The sequence below is a fragment of the Rissa tridactyla genome, chromosome 1 (genome assembly GCF_028500815.1).
Source record: "Rissa tridactyla isolate bRisTri1 chromosome 1, bRisTri1.patW.cur.20221130, whole genome shotgun sequence".
NCBI lineage: Eukaryota > Metazoa > Chordata > Aves > Charadriiformes > Laridae > Rissa > Rissa tridactyla.
Genome location: NC_071466.1, coordinates 27,265,108 through 27,285,742, shown reverse-complemented (window position 1 = coordinate 27,285,742; position 20,635 = coordinate 27,265,108). Strand labels below are relative to the sequence as shown.

At 41.8% G+C, this 20,635-nt stretch overlaps 1 protein-coding gene across 7 annotated transcripts in view; it reads left to right on the top strand.

The window, feature by feature from the left end:
* The window catches only part of LOC128913098 (NEDD4-binding protein 2-like 2), a 46,218-nt gene extending 30,455 nt beyond the window's left edge, over nucleotides 1–15,763 (top strand). For 3 of the 7 annotated variants that reach the window (XM_054210176.1, XM_054210150.1, XM_054210138.1), the window contains 5 exons: nucleotides 2,578–4,391; nucleotides 6,841–6,926; nucleotides 7,653–7,695; nucleotides 8,428–8,620; nucleotides 15,588–15,760. In XM_054210176.1, the coding sequence (XP_054066151.1) occupies nucleotides 2,578–4,391; nucleotides 6,841–6,926; nucleotides 7,653–7,695; nucleotides 8,428–8,588 (2,104 nt within the window). In that variant the 3' untranslated portion in view covers nucleotides 8,589–8,620; nucleotides 15,588–15,760. Of the gene's footprint in view, nucleotides 1–2,577; nucleotides 4,392–6,840; nucleotides 6,927–7,652; nucleotides 7,696–8,427; nucleotides 8,621–15,587 lie in introns of those variants that run through there. The other 4 variants (XM_054210183.1, XM_054210144.1, XM_054210167.1 and 1 more) reach the window with 4 other exon arrangements.
* Nucleotides 15,764–20,635: the final 4,872 nt, after the last annotated feature.

Below are 20,635 nucleotides of genomic sequence, written 5' to 3'. Positions count from 1 at the left end.
AGTTTCTCTGGATCGTCTGGGTGGTTCTCCTCCCGTTATTTGGTGGATGCATTTCTGCTGTTCTTGCATACCGAAGTTAATCTTGTCCAGTATGGTTTTCCTTCCTGATTCAGAATTAATGGTGAGGAGAGGAAAAATTGTGCTGACCTCTGAGACTTTTTCCCTCCCCTCATTTCTGCAAAGCTCTACAATACCTTTTGGTGTGGCATCCTAGCCTAAGAAAGTTTGTCAGCATTGTCTGTACAGTGGTCTCATATGTCAGGAGTTAGGCACTAGAAACATGCTTGAATCGGTATTAGAGAAGTTCACTTCCAGCAGGAGCAGCGCAAATTCTCATCTGGGAGAAGTGAGTGGTAAGCAGGAGTAGCTGCTGATAGCTACAATAATACCAAGACTGGAGAAGTCCGTTCCTTTCCTGTGCCAGTGCTGACATGGCAATTTGGTTGTCATTTCTGCAGAATCGTTATGGTAGCACAGGGGCCTTTAGGTACAATACTAAATTCTTCTTGGCATTGGTGCATGGGTCTGATGTTTTATTCCCCACCCCATTCAAAACAATTAAAAAATGGGACATTTTCTGTTTCACTGCCAAGGGATTTTATGCTTCTGAAAACTTCAGAGAATTTCCTCTTCTAAAAACACTTCCAAATCATTAATTTTCATCACCAAAGAAGAAAGTTAATGTCAGGATTTAAGACATAATCTGTGATTAGTATATGATTTCTGCAAATCTGGGTTATATGTAAGAAAGTAGTCTCTCCAACTACCACTGCAGATGCTTCGCTTTTATATCGTTTAATTCAATAGACAATTAATATCTATTCAATCCTAAAACTTTGTCTGGCATCCTATGTCTCTCTTTTGGGGAGAATGGAGGCGTGTTGATGAGTAGGGAATATATTGTGAGCAGAATTCAGGGTGGAATTTGTTTTGGGTGACTTCAAGCATCTGCAGTATAGACATCTGCACTTAAACCATACAGATCTGTATTGAAAATACACTGATTTGAAAAAGGGGAAGTCAATTTTCACTACTCAGTGAAAGTCCACCATGTGGACTTAAATGCCAATGTTTGAAAGAAATCCCATTTCTTCATAGGGTATCTCACCTGGATGCCATTATAGGGCAGAAAAATTTGTGTGCTTTCCAACAAGATCTTTTTGGAGATCCATAGTGCTTGTTGCAGCAGTATCAGGGCACCAAGACTTTTGAATCCTGGTCCAGTCAAGTGACTTGGTGGCTATACTGAGGCTGAGAAGACTGCTGTGGTGCTTCGCACTCAGAGAATTAGTGGGATTTGCTTTGTAGAATTCAAACTAGAAAGAATTTATTTGAGACTAACAATGAATAGATTTAAGAATGAATAAAGGGTAAGGATAGGTTTCCATAGGTAACCTTTAGGTCCCAGGTTGCCTACTAGTGACTCTGGCTTCCCCTCCACATGCACAGTCACAATTTTCTTTTCTTTTTTTTTTTTATTTCTCTCTTAATTTCAGAATACAGCACTTCAAACAGCTGATGTTACATATGAATGCCCAGAAAATAACTAATTTTACCATATAATTCTTCCAGCTACTGTGTTGTTTGCTTTAGTGTGTTGTGTGAAGTACCATTCAAGGAACAAAGGATTACAGAATAAGTGAAGAATTACAGAAAAGTAGCAGATCTTTGATAGGAAGATTTATCAGTCAAATTTAGCTTGGAAAATCTCATCTCTCTCTGAAGAGTTGCATAGGGAGAAGTTAGATTTCTGGACTAGGTTCTTGTTATGAGCGTTCATTTCAGGGTTAGCTGGCTGATGGGCTAACTTCAAGATTTCAGAGAAGTCACTGTTAGGGCTGCTATCTGTTAGAATTCGGTGAGAAATGCAGACCAAAAAACCCCAGATGTTCTGAAAAGAACTACAGAAATAATTGCAAATAACTGCCTACAACTGTGTTAATTTTCCTGTAGAGTATTATTTTGTTGCTAATAAAATATGAAGTATTTTTTCCAAATACATATGCATCCCCACATGATATACTGAGCAGTAAATACCAGAGTCGCTGTAGTCACGGTACCTTTACATTGTTCAGATTTTTGGTTAGTGTGTTTTGAATTTGAGTCCAGCTTATCTAAGTATAGTCCATTTAATCTTAATGGATGAAATTTTCTTACTACATCCTCCACTTAGTACCTTTCTGCTCAGTATGACTTTTAATGAAACTTCAGAATAGCAGTAGCTGCTCAGTATCTAATATTCAAACATCATTTAGAAAGACATCCAGAAACATGTTGTTTGATCTTGCAGTGATTTGTGATACTTTTTTGTAAAGCAAAGTTAATGAGGCAGCAGCCATGTTTATTTAAATTGGTTTAAAATGTTCAAGATAGTTCTGAATTGTAAAATGTACATTTGTTTAATCAATAGAAGGTTTTATCTGAGATTTTATCTATTTTAAAAAGCTGATCATCTGTATTTGATCATCATATCAACATAGAGTACCTGTTCTTCAAATTAAACACCACAAATACATTTTTACTGAAATTTATTATTTTAATTATTTTTACATTTAAATTTTTTTTATTTTCACATAGGGAGACAATTTCAAAGAAGAACCCTGGGCACCTGTGGACAAAAGCAAAGCAGAGGAAAAAACGAAAAAGAAACAGAAAAATGAAAGGCAATCATACGGAAATTATGAAGAAGAAGTTAGGTGGAGCAGCTCATCATCCAGTTCCAGATGACCAGGACACATCAGAAAGCGAAGAGGATGATTCGGAAGAAGAAAACAGCAAATCATTGTGTACGTTCAGTGAAGGTCCAGAGGATCCAGTAACAGTTTGTGAAGAGCAGCCTAACGGTGATGATGAAAGCCTGAAAGAGGCTGCAGTGGTTTCAAGAGAAAATTTTCATGTTGCCATGTCTGAGGTCTCAATGATGTCAAACAGTCCACTGAAAACCAAATTGCCTGTAGAAAGTGACAGTTCACTTCTAATAGATGCAAAATGTTTGTCTACTGAAAACCTAACCAAAAATGCATTCGGTAATGAGGAAACAAATCAAAGGTCCACAGAAAATCTTTGCAGAAGCAATTTCCTAAAAATAAGTAATGATAAAAATTCCATCCAGCAAACAGAAGGCATCACTGAGGATTATGACACGCCACAGTTAAGCACCGAAAAGAAACTCGGATCGTATCATATTATATGTGAATCTGACATGGAAGCTAAGCTCTTAAGTTTAAATGGTGAAGAAAAAGAAATCTCTCAGTGTTACAATTCAAATGTATGTGATAATGTGCCTAATAATAACACAGAGGACAAAGGTGTATTAAAAGCAGAAGAGAACAGCTCTGATGCCTGGGCATTTTTTTCAGTGAATTTACCTACTGAGGAATTGCAGCTGGGCTTTGGTACACAAGTTTCTCTCTCTTCTTGGTCTGAGGATAAATTTGTAGGTGAACAAAGACCCCAAAAAATGAGGAAACCTAAACAGACTCATACGAACGGTTCAACACACCTAAACTGCTACTGGTCCAACAGAGGATTGGTAAAGGAAAAGCATCAGGTAACAGTAACTGAGGAGGCTGGCAATGTAATAAGAAATGGTCCATCAGCATCTCCAGCTGGTGAAGTGCACTTTGATCCCCTTGTGGAAGCCAGGAGCACTCTTGTGCAATGTTCAAGTGAAGTAAACGTTCCAAGAAATGGTGCCGCACCGATTACATCGAAGCGGAAAAGATACAGAAGAATTGTCAACTTGGCACCAAAGTTTAATCTACCAAGACAGCTTGCTCGTAGTACAGAGGGAGGGAAGGAAGTCCCAGTAAAAGATGATCTTCCCAAAAAAAGTGTTCTGGAAGTGGAGCAAAAGAGCTTTCTAAGGAAGGACCTTGGAGATGAACGTGAACAGGACTGTGCGTTGCAGGAATATTCCGCTTTTTACAGCGGCACCGAGGCAACCTATTCCCTACCCACCCCGGATGCAGATGCTCTGTTAGGTGATATTTCTTACATTCATTTGGGACAATCTTCTCCTATGCCAGAATATTCCTGCGGGGTTTGTGTAGTTTCCAGGACGAAGGAGGAGCAAGCTAGAACTCTTAAGCAACAACAGGTAGTTGATAAAAAAGACAACGAGAGTGAACAAATTTCTTCAGAGGTTACGAACAGCCAACCAGATATTTTGTCTTCTGTTAAAGTTGTTTCTGAATATCCAGAAGATTCTAGTATATTGGCAAGCTGCAGTGAAAATGTGCATGGAGCAGATGACCCTGAGCCAGCAGAGGCCTCACAGGTTGAAGACAATCAAGATGTGAATATGAAATGTAGTTTTCTGGGACTTCCCTTATCACTAGGATTTGCTTTTCAACTTGTGCAACTCTTTGGTTCTCCAGGTCTTCCACTGGGTAATACTCTTCTCACTACTCCTATGTAAAAAACCAACCAACCAAAAAAAACCACCCCAAAACATCAAACGCAAACCCCCACAACCCTCCCAAAACCCCAAACAAACAAAATCCCCACACCCCAAAAAACAAAACAAACAAACAAAACGACCCCTAAATCTCTATGATCAAATACTCAGGTTTATTGCAGGTACCAATTAATCAAATATTAATCCTATTGAAAGGAGTCACTGCTGCTTTGGTCATTATTTTATTTTTTATTTTATTTCTTACTTAAAATCTTCTTTAGTCGTTTGTCAAAGGTATCATTAGGTTTGGCTTCATATTTGTGGTCTTTTTAGTAACAAAGGCTTACTAACTTTAAATCCAAAGCATGAAGCTCTTGTTAATGTTTTAATACATCCTACTGAGTAAGACTTTACTGTGTTGATTACAAAACTAGATGAAAACATAGTACAAAATGTTGTTCTCTTACATAAAGTTTGTGTGTTTTGTTTTTGTAGTCCATCTGGTACCATTCCTTTTTTCTTTATTTAGTAAAGCTTTCATAAACCCTCATGATACTGTTGAAAATCTTTCCCAGAAGCTAATTTAATTTGTAATTGAATATCGAACTTACAAGATGCATTTTCTGATAGTGAATACCTTTTATTTATTCATGCATGACTAAGAAGCATCAGAGTCTTTTATACTTGCCTTCCAGAGCTCCAATTGTCATATTTTTTTTGTACTTTAATCATTTTAAGTTAGCGGTTAGAAGTATGATGATCAGTCCTCAAAGGAGTTGTGTGTGGCAACCGTGATTTCCAAATTTACTGCAGGCCGACTAACATAGCCCTACAGAGCTGTAGCCCCAACAACAACCGCCATTTGTTTGGAAATCACCCCAGGAGGTGGTGCTGGGTACGCACCTGCTGAAAGAGCCACGTTCCCTGTGCATAAAGTTCTGCAACTTCTTTGGTCCAAATTTAGTCAGTGGGGAAACAGTAACTTTGATTTGGCCAATAAATAGGATTAAAAAACACAGACTGGTGGGTTTTTTTCAGCACATAGACCTTTACACCTGTTTGTTTCAGTAGAATTTAAAGTTAAGCATGTATTTTCATATGAAAATTTTAAGATGACAACTGAAGAGGAGATTATGTCTGTTTATCTGCCCAAACTCACCTCAGGATTCTTTGTTTTTGTTGTAAAAGTCGGTGGCAGTGCTGCCTGCCAGAACAGTGATGCAAACCACTGGCAGCGTTACTCGGCTTGGTCCCCAAAGGACCTGCAGTGGCGCTTTATCTAAATCTGGCACCGCACACCAAAGAACTTGACATACGGAGCTGAAACAGAGCAGAGAGGTACTGCTGGTACATACAAAACATTTTTCTTCTCCAAACTTCATGAGTCTTCGTATTTGTGATCTTCAATGTCATGATCTTAGAGGGAGTTGGCCACGACTTGAAAACAGGGATCTTCCAGGAAAAAATTAAAAACAGGCATTCAGAAACACTCAGTTAGGTTAGTGAACCAAATGTCATTCTTCTCTGAGTCAGTAGCAGATAAAATTCTCTGGTGTTTTAGGTGAGTTTCCTTTGGAAATAACCTTTAAGAAACACAAGCCCACCCCAGTATCCTCTGAAGCTCTGCCAGCTTCTGAGTGCTGTTTGTTGGAGTTTTTTTTCCATCAAAATTGCACCTGCTGTCTGCAGAAGCCTTGCCACATTCTCATTTGAATAATTTTCCTACAATTTCAAAAAGTCCTATGCTTTTTCGTGGCCTGTTATGCATTGATAGGCTACTACTTATTCATGTGCTCTTTTGAGCTCTAGTACTTTACAACACTTTAAAACACAATTGCAGTGCATTTTTATTGAAATTATTTTGGAGGGGATATTTTTGGTAAATAAATGTCTTTGGTTATTTATAAATGAAAGACTTAGTTGACTGACTTGCTTGTGTGATTCTCGTATAAGCGTAGAATATAGTTTAGTCTGTTTTCCTGCAAAGAATCTGTTCTCAGCTTCTAAACTGTGTTAGAGTTAAAACATTTTAGAAAGTAATTTCTTTAGTAACAGTGCACAAATTTCTATAATGAAACACTTTAAAATTTGTTACTTAAGCTGCATTTTTTTAATTTATGGCCTGAAAGCTTTTTGTTTTTCTCGTTTGTGCCTAGTTTCGGGGGAGTATGCAGGGGAAATGAAAGTATGGTAGGAAAGCCTTTGCCTAAAAAAAGAAACCGAAATAAAATCTCCTTCCCCGCCTCCCCCTGCCGTGCACTGGCCTTAAGATTCTAGAAAACCTAAATTCTGACTTTGCTGCTGGCTCATTTAAATATCTGCTGATTTTATTTTTTTTTTACGTCTATATATATAATGTGTGCAAAAATTGTAATTCAGTGATATATTTTGGCTATGGAGAGATCTGAACACTCAACTGCAAAAAATATTTTCTTCTGCAGAATCCTTGTTGCCAGATGATTATATAGTTCCTCTTGACTGGAAAGTTTCAAAGATGATCTATTTACTGTGGAAGACCTCTGTGGAGGTACGAATTTTAGGGGATTTTGGAAGGCTTTCCAATATTCCAGGTGTAAAGAGGAATTCTTCAGTTCATAAGCAAGATGATGTTCTTTGCTAAGTAAATTTGCTTTGTTTTTTTAATACTCGCGATGAGGAGATGGATGTTTTATGTACTCTTCTGAATATTTCCAGAACCAACTTTTGGCCATGGTGTAGGGTTCAAAGACCAGCTTCAGAAATGTATACAAAGTAGTTGAAGGAGGGGAAAAAAAAACCCAATGGTTTTCATTGATACTTATGTCCTGACCTGGCCTGTGTTCATTATGTACAACCTACCATCATCCACTTGTTTTCCTTCCTGTGGTTTTCTCCCAATGTCTGAGCAAATTTCATCTTCCACTACCTGTAGCTTCTGCACGGCTACTTCAACCAAGAGGTGTAGCAGAGAAGTCATTCTGAGTAACTGACGGCAAATTAACTCTCCTTGTGTAGTTGGAAAGTGTTAACTTACAAATTACGTTTCTTTCCTGCTGTGACTGTTGCTTTGTGAAGGTTTGTTTGTATTTAAGGAGCACTGTAGTGTCAGGTAGTGGAAATGAGGAAAATCCTGTAAATACAATGAAATAATTATAAATTATTATAATTATGTAGTAATTATAAAATAGAGCACGGACCTTGTTCTTTCCCAAAATAACAAAATTTCTTGTCACATACCTTCTTCATTTCTCTGGACTGTTATTATCTATTTCAGGAAAAACAGAAAAATGGATTGGAGAGTGGAAGCGCCGTGGCTGGTAAGTGTATTGTGATAGAAAAATTGTATGAAATAATTCTCGTTGAGAAGAAAAAATAGTTAATGGTGAAGTGTGTTGAAGGTTTTCGGCACAACTCCTCTTCCTACAAAAGCACTAGGATGTGATAAATGAATTTGTGCCTCTGTTGATCGTATGCACGGTATGGCAGAGCTACAGTTGCTGTGAATCATCACTTCACATTCCCAGATGCAAATGCTGAAATTCCTTGCCTTTTAAAGTTTCCCATATGGAATTAATCCAGTCCTTGGCTCAAGTTTACCCATTCCAGGTCAGAAAGATGTTTAGCATAAAGTAGTTTTTCTTTAGACTTTATTTCTCTGAATGGTTGAGCATCTTCAACTTAATTAATGATCACTAAAACTTGCCAGCATAATAATAGGTCACACACTTGAGCAGCAAGAGATATCAGGGTCCATGGGAAGCGTTGGGGTTGCATTAATTCCTGCAATGTGGAAGTTATGGGATAAGGTTGATGGTTGCCTTTTCCATGATTTCCATATTAGTTTAGTATAATTTCACAAGTTCCATAATATGAGATTAAAAATATACAATAGTAGCTCCCTGGAAGCTGATAGGATTTGATGTCTGACATAGAAGTGTTCTGATGAAATAAAAGCTTCTTCTAGAAATATTCTACCCTGACATCATGACAGAGTAAGTGAGATAATTTCAGGTGTCTTTGACTGCAGTTTGTAATTTCTTTATTTTTAGATGATATTATTAGTCTTGAAGATCTAAATAAAAATCGCCAGGACAATCAAGACTCTTCTGAAACTCTTCCAGAAACGGAGCTGTTTCAAGGGTTGATAGAGGAGAACATCACGACCTACACTAGCACTGGCTGTCTGGATGCCATGTTTCATCAGTCATGACTGACCATCTTAAATTCTGCATGAAGGAAAGGGTAATCAGTCCCACTTGTGAATGTGTTTCATTCTTGTATCGTGTTTTACCAGGCATTTAAAGAACATTGTTTGTTATAATTTTTAAGGTGCATTTAGTATCACTCAACTCTATTTTTTTTTCTTCAAGTTAGAGCTGAGGTTTGGGTTTGGGGTTTTTTTTTAAAGCCTGAATGGGGAAAAGAGAAGGCAGCCTTTTGTTGTTAAAGCCATACAATTTTTTTTCCTCCAAAACCTAAAACCTGCCTGGTGAAGTCAAAGCAGTGGTCTAGGATGCCCAAGAGCTGGACTTTATTCCCAGTTTGATTATTGTGGCAATCTGTTGCGAGTCATGTCATCTCAGTCCTATTTTCCCCGTCCCTTCAGCATGGAGAGCAATCCTGACTCCATTAAGGGTCTAATTATGAAGAGCACTGTATAAGCAGTAAAAAAGTATTTCACCAAGTTATGAAAAAGTGACGATTCTGCTTTTCAGTAGAGAATCAGCAGCAGGAGGTTGCAATAGGACTCCATATATTGAAGTGTTAATTTTTCATGAATGTTTTTCATTTGGTGTGACAAAGTGTGCTACTGAGTATTAGAAAGTACGCTGTCGTGTTCATGCTTGTCTTGTGAATTTTTGAACCCTTTGGTAACTTGGCAAAGTTTCTCCAGTTTGCTTATGAGAGATATTCTAGGTAGATTGTGATAAGAAGGAAGGAATTCTGGATCCAGCTGGAAAATGCTAGTTTAATTTCATCATTTTCCATCAGTTGTTCTTTCCAAAGTGGAAAATGGATTAATCCGTAGCTTTAAAACAAGTAAACTGAGGTACGTGGAAACAGAATAACTTGCACCATGAGCACACTGAGCCAGAAAAGAATTCCAGATACCAAGCTTTAAATTATTCCCATCCAGATGTCACAGGACCACTGGAATATCCTCCACATGGGGTCTGGCCAGGGGTCTGTGTCACCCGCTGTCCTGTGCCTGACCTGAGCATGAGTCGATAGCTGGAGGCAGACATGTGCTGTGTTGGGACAGTTACAAGAGCAGAAGTTCACGTTTTAGAAGGTTTCTTAATTTTCACAGTGGAGGTTCATGATGGAGGTAAAACAGTTGAATAGTTTGAGTTGGAATTGAAACCTCTTGAATGGGGGTTGATTTGGTTATCATAGAATCATAGAATGTGTTAGGCTGGAAGGGACCCTTAAAGGTCATCTAGTCCAACCCCCCTGCAGTAAACAGGGACATCTTCAACTAGATCAGGTTGCTCAGAGCCTCATCAAGCCTAGCCTTGAATGTCTCCAGGGATGGGGCCTCCACCACTTCTCTGGGCAACCTGTGCCAGTGTTTCACCACCCTCATTGTAAAGAACTTCTTCCTAATGTCTAATCTAAACCTACCCTGCACCAGTTTAAAAGCGTTGCCCCTCATCCTATCACTACATGCCCTTGCAAACAGCCCCTCCCCAGCTTTCTTGTAGGCCCCCTTCAGGTACTGGAAGGCTGCTATAAGGTCTCCCCGGAGCCCTCTCTTCTCCAGGCTGAACAACCCCAGCTCTCTCAGCCTGTCCTCATAGGAGAGGTGCTCCAGCCCTCTCATCATCTTCGTGGCCCTCCTCTGGACCCGCTCCAACAGGTCCATGTCCTTCTTGTGCTGAGGGCTCCAGATCTGGACACAGTACTCCAGGTGGGGTCTCATGAGGGCAGAATAGAGGGAGAGAATCACCTCTCTCGATCTGCTGGCCATGGTTCTTTTGATGCAGCCCAGGATTATAATGCGTTTTTATATCGTTGATGAAAAAAATGACACTGCAGGTCATTTGCTGCTTAGCCTCTACCAACCAGGGCTGTAGGAAAATGAGGGGAATCTCTCTGAACCATGCAGTGGAGACAGCACTGATCTTGCAAGGTGCTGTCAGCACAGATTATTAATCGCATCAAGAACATCTGGTAGTGGTACTGTCCTCTTACATAATCAAACACTAAAATATTTGGTAAATATGAAAATATTTGGTAAGCAAATAAAAAATGTTTTCACCAAATACTTAGGCCCATGTCAGCCACAAATTTTCATAAGTTACCTATTTATGATATTGCAAATGCGAACACTCCGCAGGCAAAATTTTTGCTTATGATACAGACAGGCTGTCTCAGTGTGGATTTGTAACCTAAGCTACTACCCAAAAATGTCCAGGTTTATTGATTAAAATGTTTTTATGCTAAAGAAATAAACTTGGAGAGCACTGATGGTCTGAAAAGAAACATCATTGAACCCCAGTTTGTTATGTGATGTTGCAGTCTAATATTCTACAGCACTGGTTTATGTTAGTTCCAGAGAATATGGAATTAAAGCAATGCGTACTTTACCACAAAAGAAGGCTTCCAGTCAGCGTTTGGTTTTAAAAAAAAAAAACACAAGGTATTGCACACTCTGCACAGAAGGACTTGGTGATGAAGATCTGTGCTGTGATCGTGAGGTTAAGCTGGGGGTCTCCTGATGCAGATGAAGCCTATGTAAGGGTTGATTGCTGCAAGGTCCCATCCTCCTTACAGCAGCCTCGATGCTCAGCAAAGCCTTTGATTTGGGACTGCTGAGATGGTTAGGGCTTTCTATTGGGAGAAGGAGGGAAGTTAGTTGGGGTGTTTTTTTGTGTGGTGTTTTTTTTTTTCCTCTTGTTGAACATTTGAAATGAGTCAGGGAAAGTCCTGATGGCTGTTGGAGGGTGAGGATGAGACACCAGAGGTCGGGTGGGTTGAGACTGCTCTGGAGCTGGGTCTGCTGCCTTGGGCCAAGCTGTGTGGTGGCTCCATGCTGCTGAAAGCAGGCAGTGCCCTTCCCAGCCCTGCCCCCTTGACCAGCTCTGGCACTTGCTGCCTGACACGAAGTCTATAATTTAACCTGCTAACCCCACTGGATAGTTTTCTGCTGGGCTGGAGAATTTAGATAATCTGTGTAAGGTCACATAGCATCCTGGGCTGCATCAAAAGAACCGTGGCCAGCAGATCGAGAGAGGTGATTCTCTCCCTCTATTCTGCTCTCGTGAGATGCCACCTGGAGTACTGTGTCCAGATCTGGAGCCCTCAGCACAAGAAGGACATGGACCTGTTGGAGCGGGTCCAGAGGAGGGCCACAAAGATGATGAGAGGGCTGGAGCACCTCTCCTATGAGGACAGGCTGAGAGAGCTGGGGTTGTTCAGCCTGGAGAAGAGAAGGCTCCGGGGAGACCTTATAGCAGCCTTCCAGTACCTGAAGGGGGCCTACAAGAAAGCTGGGGAGGGGCTGTTTGCAAGGGCATGTAGTGATAGGATGAGGGGCAACGCTTTTAAACTGGTGCAGGGTAGGTTTAGATTAGACATTAGGAAGAAGTTCTTTACAATGAGGGTGGTGAGACACTGGCACAGGTTGCCCAGAGAAGTGGTGGAGGCCCCATCCCTGGAGACATTCAAGGCCAGGCTTGATGAGGCTCTGAGCAACCTGATCTGGTTGAAGATATCCCTGCTTACTGCAGGGGGTTGGACTAGATGACCTTTAAAGTTCCCTTCCAGCCCAATACATTCTATGATTCTATGAAAGTCCAACTCAGGGCGGAAGCTGGGGCCGGGGAGCAGACGGGGCTGTGCTGCTACGGATGTGAGGGGGAGGATGCGCAGGGCTCCCCGCTTGGGTGGCAGCTGGCTCTGACAGCAGGGACCGCACATTGTGCAATCATACCTTCAGATGATAGACTGCTTTTCAGCTTATACAAATGTTAGGATGTTGAAGAAAATTTTTTTTAAAAGTATGTGAAAAGCAAAAAGCATCTCTTAAGGTTTTCAGTCGACTCGTGCTCGCAGTCAGGCACAGGATACAGGGTAATGCAGACCCCTGGGTATTCTAGTGGTTCTCTGAAGCCTGGATGTGTAAGCGCTGTAAAAGGCAGGTGAGTTTTTCTGGTTGATGGAGCCCCTGGTTTTGAGGGATAAGGTGGTCTTTCCTCTCCACAAAATCAGTTTCTTCTGGTTGCTGATTAAAACAGACTTGCGAAGAATGATGTCCCAGAGTGGCTGTAGAACTGCTCAAGCGAGCAACTGTAAATGTTGAAATGGATTTGACTTCATCAAGTGTCAGGAGAAAATAAAAAAAATTTAAAAAAAAAAAAAAAGGAAACAAAACTGAGGCATTGTGGAATAAATACTAAATTGGCTAAAGAATACAAAAGTACAGCATTGTTCACACCTTAAGGAAAAGTCTAAAATCAAGAGGCTTCTGAGGTAGAAAATAGCCGCAGCTGGCATGAAGGACACAACATCTGTGGTTCCCTGATAAGCTACACGAGGTACGGGACGGGATGCAATTATTCCGTGGCTTTACCTTATGATGTATAGCGGATACGGGAATGGGATGATACCATGAAACAGATAAGCTGCCAATTAGCTGCCCGCTAGATGCTCAGAGCCAACATTTTGTCAGATTTTGATGAAATGCTGTCCTTTGTGCGAACTTTGCTCATTATAATGTCATTATAATACCAAAACACACCTCCATCCCGAAGGCTACCCGCCTCCAAGGTGCGACCACTCCTTCTTGAGTCTGCGCCCTGAATTTCTCGTAAACTATACCTTTAATTGTGAAGCGAGAGAAATTTACACCAATCATGATAAAACTATGTATGACTAAAGTCACTCAAACTCCACCTTGAAGATAACAAATAGTATAAAAATAGCCCGAGAGAGGGGGGATGCCCAGGGAAGACACCATCGCAAAGAATTACATCACTGACTTCTGGGATCAGTCGACGGGCTGAGCCTCTCTTCCCCCCCATAGGGACGCCTTTGGGTAAGACTTAGATTATACCGAGCGCTTCCTCGGGAAACTTAGAAATTTCTCTAGAGACTCTTTTTTCTACATTTAAAGCCAGGCTGTATCGTTTATAACTTTGTCGCGCGTTTTGTATGTGTAACAATACTTTCATTTGCACGTGCTTTGCAGACAGTGTATTTATCACCGGCAATCCTAAGAACCTATATATCTGTTGTTTAAATAAACTGCACTTTTTTAAGTAGCTAGTCGTTTTGGTTTCTCACTGAACGTGACCAAAGACTCGAGAGTGGCCGTGCTAGTTCATGAGCACGACTAGACTGAAGGTGCAGTCCACTATTAGTGTATCCAAATCGTAATAGTTTAATACATATTAAACGCGATTGGACTGATAGTGTTGAATTGGGCATCACTCAGAATTTAAACCTAGCCGCACCTAGCCGCCCACCTCGGTGAGGAGTGTTAGAACGCAAGGGGGTTTATTTTCTGCCAAAACTGCTTTGCCCCTTTTCACGCAACAGGCATTCCTACCAAAAGCTTTTTAAATCATAGAAAATAGAGAGCTAATACGATCATTTCATTCCCTTCAGATTTGAGAGTAAACTAAGCATTACCAGCTAAGTGCGACTTAACCTGTTAGCCAGGTGATCGTGCTTCTGTATTCATGTTGTCCAAGGGTTCTTTTATTCAAATGGCAGACTGAACGGTCATGGTGTTCCTCTGTGAGAGCACAGGGTTAATCTCAAGTGCTTGTGAGAGCTCCTTATTGCAGAATTGGCAGCACACCAGCGTTTGTTCTGGAGATTAAGCAAGAGATCCTGAATTAAAAAAATGCTGAGATCAGTGAAAACAGCATTATTTTAGGGCCCAGAAGTTCTCCTTGGACCAGGACTCCCAAGTGCCAGATGATCTACAAATGTAGAACGAGACGACAAAACCTCATGTCAGTTTAAGCATTTCTCTGCAGGATTGCTGCAAAATAAGAGCTGGCATGTTTGGGTTTGAAGCGTAGAGGTCACTTTGCAGTAACTCCCTGAAGGAAGACTTCCTCGGTGACAGCCCAGTAGGGTCCAGGTTTTGATGAGACAAATCTCTGGAGGACACGTGTTACCTGTTACTCCTCCTTTCCCTGGATGTGCTATTCCTGTCGCTTCCTTTTGCTGGAGGCGGTGCTTCCGCAGCCGGAGAGGGAAGCAGTTCAGCTCTACCATCCAAGGCATGGAAGCATACGGAAAGTTTTCATCGAGCTGAAACAAATTGTCCTAGAGCCATGCGGTCAGCAGGACGTGTCTAGCTGGGACAGGCAGGACTGTCTTTTGTCTAAAAGATACAAAGATATCTAAAAGATACAAAGCAAACTAAAGCAGTCTTCCACTATTGCCACAGAAAATATCATCCCATGGCCAAACTTCCAGTTGCTACTTTTATTAAAGAAAATATATAAAATATATGTACTATATAAAAAAAAATTTATCTATCCTTTGACATTTAACGACTGATTTTAAACAAAATGAAGCAAGAGAAAGTGTATAGGATTATGACCAGAAAACCCCACCTGCCTTTTACAGTGCTTCCCAGGAAAACCTGGCCTAAAATTTACTTAAGCAGAGAGTGTAATTACCAGGGAGAATAAGAGTTGCCCAGAACGGTCTTTCTAAAGCTCTCAGAAGAGTGTAACAACCAGGTTGTGCTGGTGCTTCACATGAACCTCCTTCACTTGGCGGCCTGTGAGGTCCTGAGTGAATGTAAAGGGGAAAAACATGCAATGTAATAAGATGTAGCTACGCTACAGTAGTATTGGTTGAATGGCTATTCATTATATAGTGTTTGTGATGTGGAGAGGGGAAAAAAATAATCCACTGCATTACTTCTCTTAATTTTCAGCCTTGAGAAGATTGCTAGGTCCTTACTGTCCCTAGTTTTGACATCCAAGTTTTCTTCTCTTCCTTTATCAGTTTCTTTGCGTTTTTTATTTTTCCTTTGCTTTCTGTCATTTGCTTCCTCTCTGTTCTTTTTTATTATTTTTTTTTTTAAGAAATAACCAACAACGCAATATAAAAAAGAGAGAGAGACTTTTGAAAATATCAGACCCTTCTCATTCTGAGGGTCGGATTTGCAACTGTTAAAGTCTTTCTACAGTCTGTGCTGTTGTGATATTTCAGCAGAATCTCTTCTGTTTCATTACAGAAACTTCTCACTTTGATTGCACCATGGAAGGACTTCGGCTGGCCACGAAGGATTTTAAATGTAAGGAATAACCTGGAAGAAAGTAACCGCTGGAGATTTTCTGGTGTGAATCTTTGGCCATCTTCCCCCCACAGCTACCTAATATCAACCTCTCTGTCCGCATAATAAAAAACAAAATTGAGATAACTTTGTGCGTGGCAAAAGGTCACTTTCTGAAGGCGTTTGGGATTTATACCTTCTCAGTACATCCTCGAGTGTAGTACAGAGAGCGGGGACCAGTAAGCAGAAAGAAGGTATGTGTCAGCATGAGGTGTGAGCTTCAGGCTCTGGTGTTTAATTCACTTTCAGGATCCCAGACGTCGCCACATGCACTGGTAGTGATGCCTACAGGCAGGGAAAGGTGCCTGTTTCTCTGTTGTTAATTTGGTGTCTTACCCTATTTCTTACCTTTTGTCCTGTCACTCATAATTACATCCCAGTCTCTTTACAATGTCAAGTAGGCAAAAGGCTTCATCTGTTGTTCCTGTTCTTTCATTCAGGGGTGTACAACTTGTTTTCTCCTGAGACCAGGCTTAAACCGTCCCATCAACTAGAGTCATTTGGGACTGCAGAAAAAAGGAGAAAATTTCACTCTAAACCCAATTCAAACACGCTGGAGGGAAGATGTGTGTGGTAGACTGATTAGACCTATAACTAAAATTGGTAACCAGTAATTTGATGTTTTTGTTAGTGGTATTCCTTTTTCCATTTTTTACTTAAAATTCTTATGATGTGAGGAGAAATTTAAGCTAAGAGCAGTTGTTTCTTTTTTTTTTTTTTTTTTTTAAAATGTTAGGGCTTTCCTTCAAAATGAAGGGTAATGCCTTCAACTAGAATAGTAACCTTACTGGTACCGACTCCTCTGTTACTGAGGAAATGATCCCAGTAACATGGGTGGAGTGTTCGTTTCCTGGGGAAGATGAGCAGCGGAAATTAATAAAACCTCAACAGTAAAAATCTAAAATTTCACTCATATAAATGTCTATGTAAGGCCCACAGAGGTATCAGAAAAGTGGGAAATATTTGCATATGCAGAGTGAACTAAATTACATAGGTGATTAGTTTCATCCCATGTTTTTAAAATACAGTTTTGTGGTGGTTTTTTTCCAAGGTGTGATTGGATTCATGAGTTCTTTTTTTTTCTGTGAAGGCTGTAAACAGGGCAAGGTTTTTCCACCAGCTCTCTGTTGCTTTTCTGGAGAAGCACAGAACTACTGGGAGGTGTTGCTGTGGGTCCATAAAATGTGACCTGTTCTGTGCATCTGTCTTTAAAGTGGTGCTTGTGATGCCCGGGAATGGAGTGCTGAGGTGTTGCGGGTGAAATGTTTGACACGGTTACGATTTAGCAGCAACTCAAGATTTATTAATGGTTTGAGGCGGATCACAAGGTTGACTTCTAGCAGCACTTAATCATTAACCAATTTAAGGATTAACAAGGTGATTTGGTAGAATATGTTATAATTAAAACTGCGACGTAGTTACAGCTTGGAGAATGGCAAGATTCGCAGTAACTTTTTACAGGGTGTCCTAAAACAAAATATGTGTATGTACATGTGTATAAACACAAAAGATACAAACGTGCAACTCAAGGAGTCGCACAGACACTACCCAAGTCTTCAACTGCACCAATGAGAGTCCCTTCACGGCGGGTGACTCCTCCAGCCAACGGGTGCCCTTTTCCACTCCTCACACAGTGAGAAATATTTGGATCCAATGAAATATATCGACACCCACACTCATAGAGGCCAATGTGTATATTCAAACACATAGAGAGGTGGATGGAAGAGGCTAGCCTGTCGTTAATGTTTCCCGATCCTCAAGTTTAGAGTAAACACTCACAATGCATCTGCATTCCTCAAGGGGCGATAATTTGAGCCTCAAGAAGTTTGACTTCGCCCTGGCTCTTTGTAGGCAAATGGTCTTTAAACCTCAAGAGGTTTATGCCTGAGGGGTGTCCCACCTCAGGGGAGGTGCTGGTCACAGCCCGCTGCAATCCAGGAGTGCTCAAAGAGTCTCAATGAGAGTAGCTGTTTGTAGGGTCTGAGGAAATTGACTTTCATCAGGTACTTTTCCGTTTTGGTCCAACTTAGACAATAAAATATTCTCGTACTTTCCACCAGTTGCACAAGCCCAAAACTTGCTAGACTTTCAAGTTCTGGTGTCCCCCCGCCCTCTGGGCCATGACACAGGTGCACATGTATGAGGCAGTCAGGAGGTTATTGATGTCCACTGCCTTGGACAAGCCATGCCTCAATTATTATAGAATGGTTAGGTGGCGTTCCTCGAGGGTCAGTACTGGGACCAGTGCTGTTTAACATCTTTGTCGGTGACATGGACAGTGGGATTGAGTGCACCTTCAGCAAGTTTGCCGATGACACCAAGCTGTGTGGCACGGTCAACACATTGGAGGGAAGAGATGCCATCCAGAGGGACCTGGACAGGCTTGAGAGGTGGGCCCGTATGAACCTCATGAAGTTCAACCAGGCCAAGTGCAAGGTCCTGCACCTGGGTCATGGCAATCCCAGGCACAAATACAGGTTGGGTGGAGAATTCCTTGAGAGCAGGTCTGAGGAGAAGGACTTGGGGGTGCTGGTGGACGAGAAGCTCAACATGAGCTGTCAGTGTGCACTTGCAGCCCAGAAAGCCAACTGCTGGCTGCATCAAAAGAAGTATGGCCAGCAGGTCCAGGGAGGTGAGTTCTGTCCTTCTACTCTGCTCTGGTGAGACCCCACCTGGAGTGCTGTGTCCAGATCTGGAGTCCTCAATGCAAGAAGGACACGGACCTGTTGGAGCAGGTCCAGCAGAGGGCCGTGAAGATGATGAGAGGGCTGGAGCACCTCTCCTATGAGGACAGGCTGGAAGAGTTGGGCTTGTTCAGCCTAGAGAAGAGAAGGCTCCGGGGAGACCTTATAGCAGCCTTCCAGTACCTGAAGGGGGCCTACAGGAAAGGTGGGGAGGGACTCTCTATCAGAGAGTGTAATGACAGGACACAGGGTAACGGTTTCAAACTGAAGGAAGGTAGATTTAGATGAGATATTAGGAAGAAATTCTTTCCTGTGAGGGTGGTCAGATACTGGAATGGGTTGCCCAGAGAAATTGAGCAGCCTGGTCTAGTAGGAGGTGTTCCTGCCCTTGGCAGGGGAGTTGGAACTAGATGGTCTTTGAGGTCCCTTCTGACCCGAGCAATTCTATGATTCTGTGGGTTTGAAGGGACCTTGAAGATCATCTAGTCCCAACCCCCTGCCATGGGCAGGGACACCTCCCACTAGACCAGGTTGCTCAAAGCCCCATCCAGCCTGGCCTTGAACACCTCCAGGGATGGGGCATCCACAGCTTCTCTGGACAGTTGTGTATCCTAAGTTGGTGTGTGGTCCAGGGAGGGGGAATCACACCAAGGACCGAGTGGCCCGGGATGGAGGGGGTGGAGTTGCACCACCACGTGAGTGTAGACCCAGTTCATGATGCCGAGGTGGCTGGTGGGTTCACCCACCATGAACAGGAGGAGGAAAGCAGAAAGCAAAGTGTGGGGTGTGGTGGATCAGAAAGAAAAGTGTGCTTTGGACTTACCTGAGGTACCAGTGGCAACAGAACAGTTAGTTTGATTTCAAGGAAATGCCACTCAAGGGTTAATATTTGTTTCCTACTTTTGTTTATTCAGAGAGAAATCTGAACGCCTATATTTTCTGTTACAGAATACTGACCTTCCAGAATGCTTAAAACAAAAATAAGTTTTCAAAATCTTGCAATATTCTTTTATGGACAAAAGGTGATTCATCTTTTAGTAGGGTGTTGCCAGTTTTAGTTTATTTTAAACCTCCCCTGTTATCTTTGAATTTCAGAGTTTATGTATCTTTCCTGTCACTTTTTTACCCCACCTGATTCAGCTGGCGTTAGTGTGCCACGTCCCAGGGAACTTGGCTTTCTCCCGGTTCGTGAACACTCTCTTTAGCACTCTTTGCAAATTCTTAAACCTTCAGGGTTTAAGTTTTAAACTCTTAAACCTTCAGGGGTGTAGTTCACTGGCGGTGTGACCCTGTGACATACCCGAGGCTGGCTTCTTACCAAGAAATAATACTTTTGGTATTGATATTTTGATTTTTTTATTATAATTTGATATTATTTTATTATAATTTTTGATATTGCTATTTTGGTTGATGCTGTGTATGGCTCTGAGAGGGAGAGCGTGATACCACACTAACTATTTTTGGTTTAATTGGAAACTATCATTTCTTTCTTCGGCTTTGCATGGTGATCAAGTTGAAGCAAACCAGCATTTCTGCTGGGGAAATAAATCTTGTTAAACTTCCTATAGTTTCTCATGTGATGATGATATGTTTGAAAAAAGTAAAGTTGATGTAGTGAGCGTGATGCGCTGGGTCATTCGTTGCAGGGCAGTTATTTAGTGACATCTGCTTGGAATCCTTGTCTGGTTGTTTTTTTGGTTTTTTTGGTTTTTTGGGGGGGGGGGGGTGTGGTGGTGTTTGATTCCAATAGCTCCATCATTGTCAAAAAAGAAAAAAAAAAAACGGAAAAAAGGGATAATAAAGAAAAAAGATCAGTCTGTACGTGGGGCACTGGAGATAGCTCCACTCCTCTGGAGTGATCTGACAATTCCCTTCCTGGGACGCCCTGTATTTCACGGTACATATGGGCAGCACACGGGGCTGAACATCCTGCTTTTGACACTTCGGAGATTAATCTTGATTTTAAATAACTGAAGATGGTATCTTGGGCACGTGTTCCGGGTAGAAAGGCTAGTGCCGTAACTGGACGGTTTCGCTGTATGGGCCGCAAACGCCGTTTCGCTCCTGTTTATTTCTCTTCAAGGCAGCTTTCGTTTTCACGGGGGAAGAGTCTCGGAAACCCATGATCCCAAATCCACCCTCCCCGGAGGGACGCCAGTTTTCGCCCGCTGCCCCCGTCCGTCCGCCCCGCAGCGGCTGCCGGGGGAGGGACCCCCGCGTCCCGCCGCCTCCCCGGGGCAGGGGCCGGGGCCGGGCTCCGGAGCG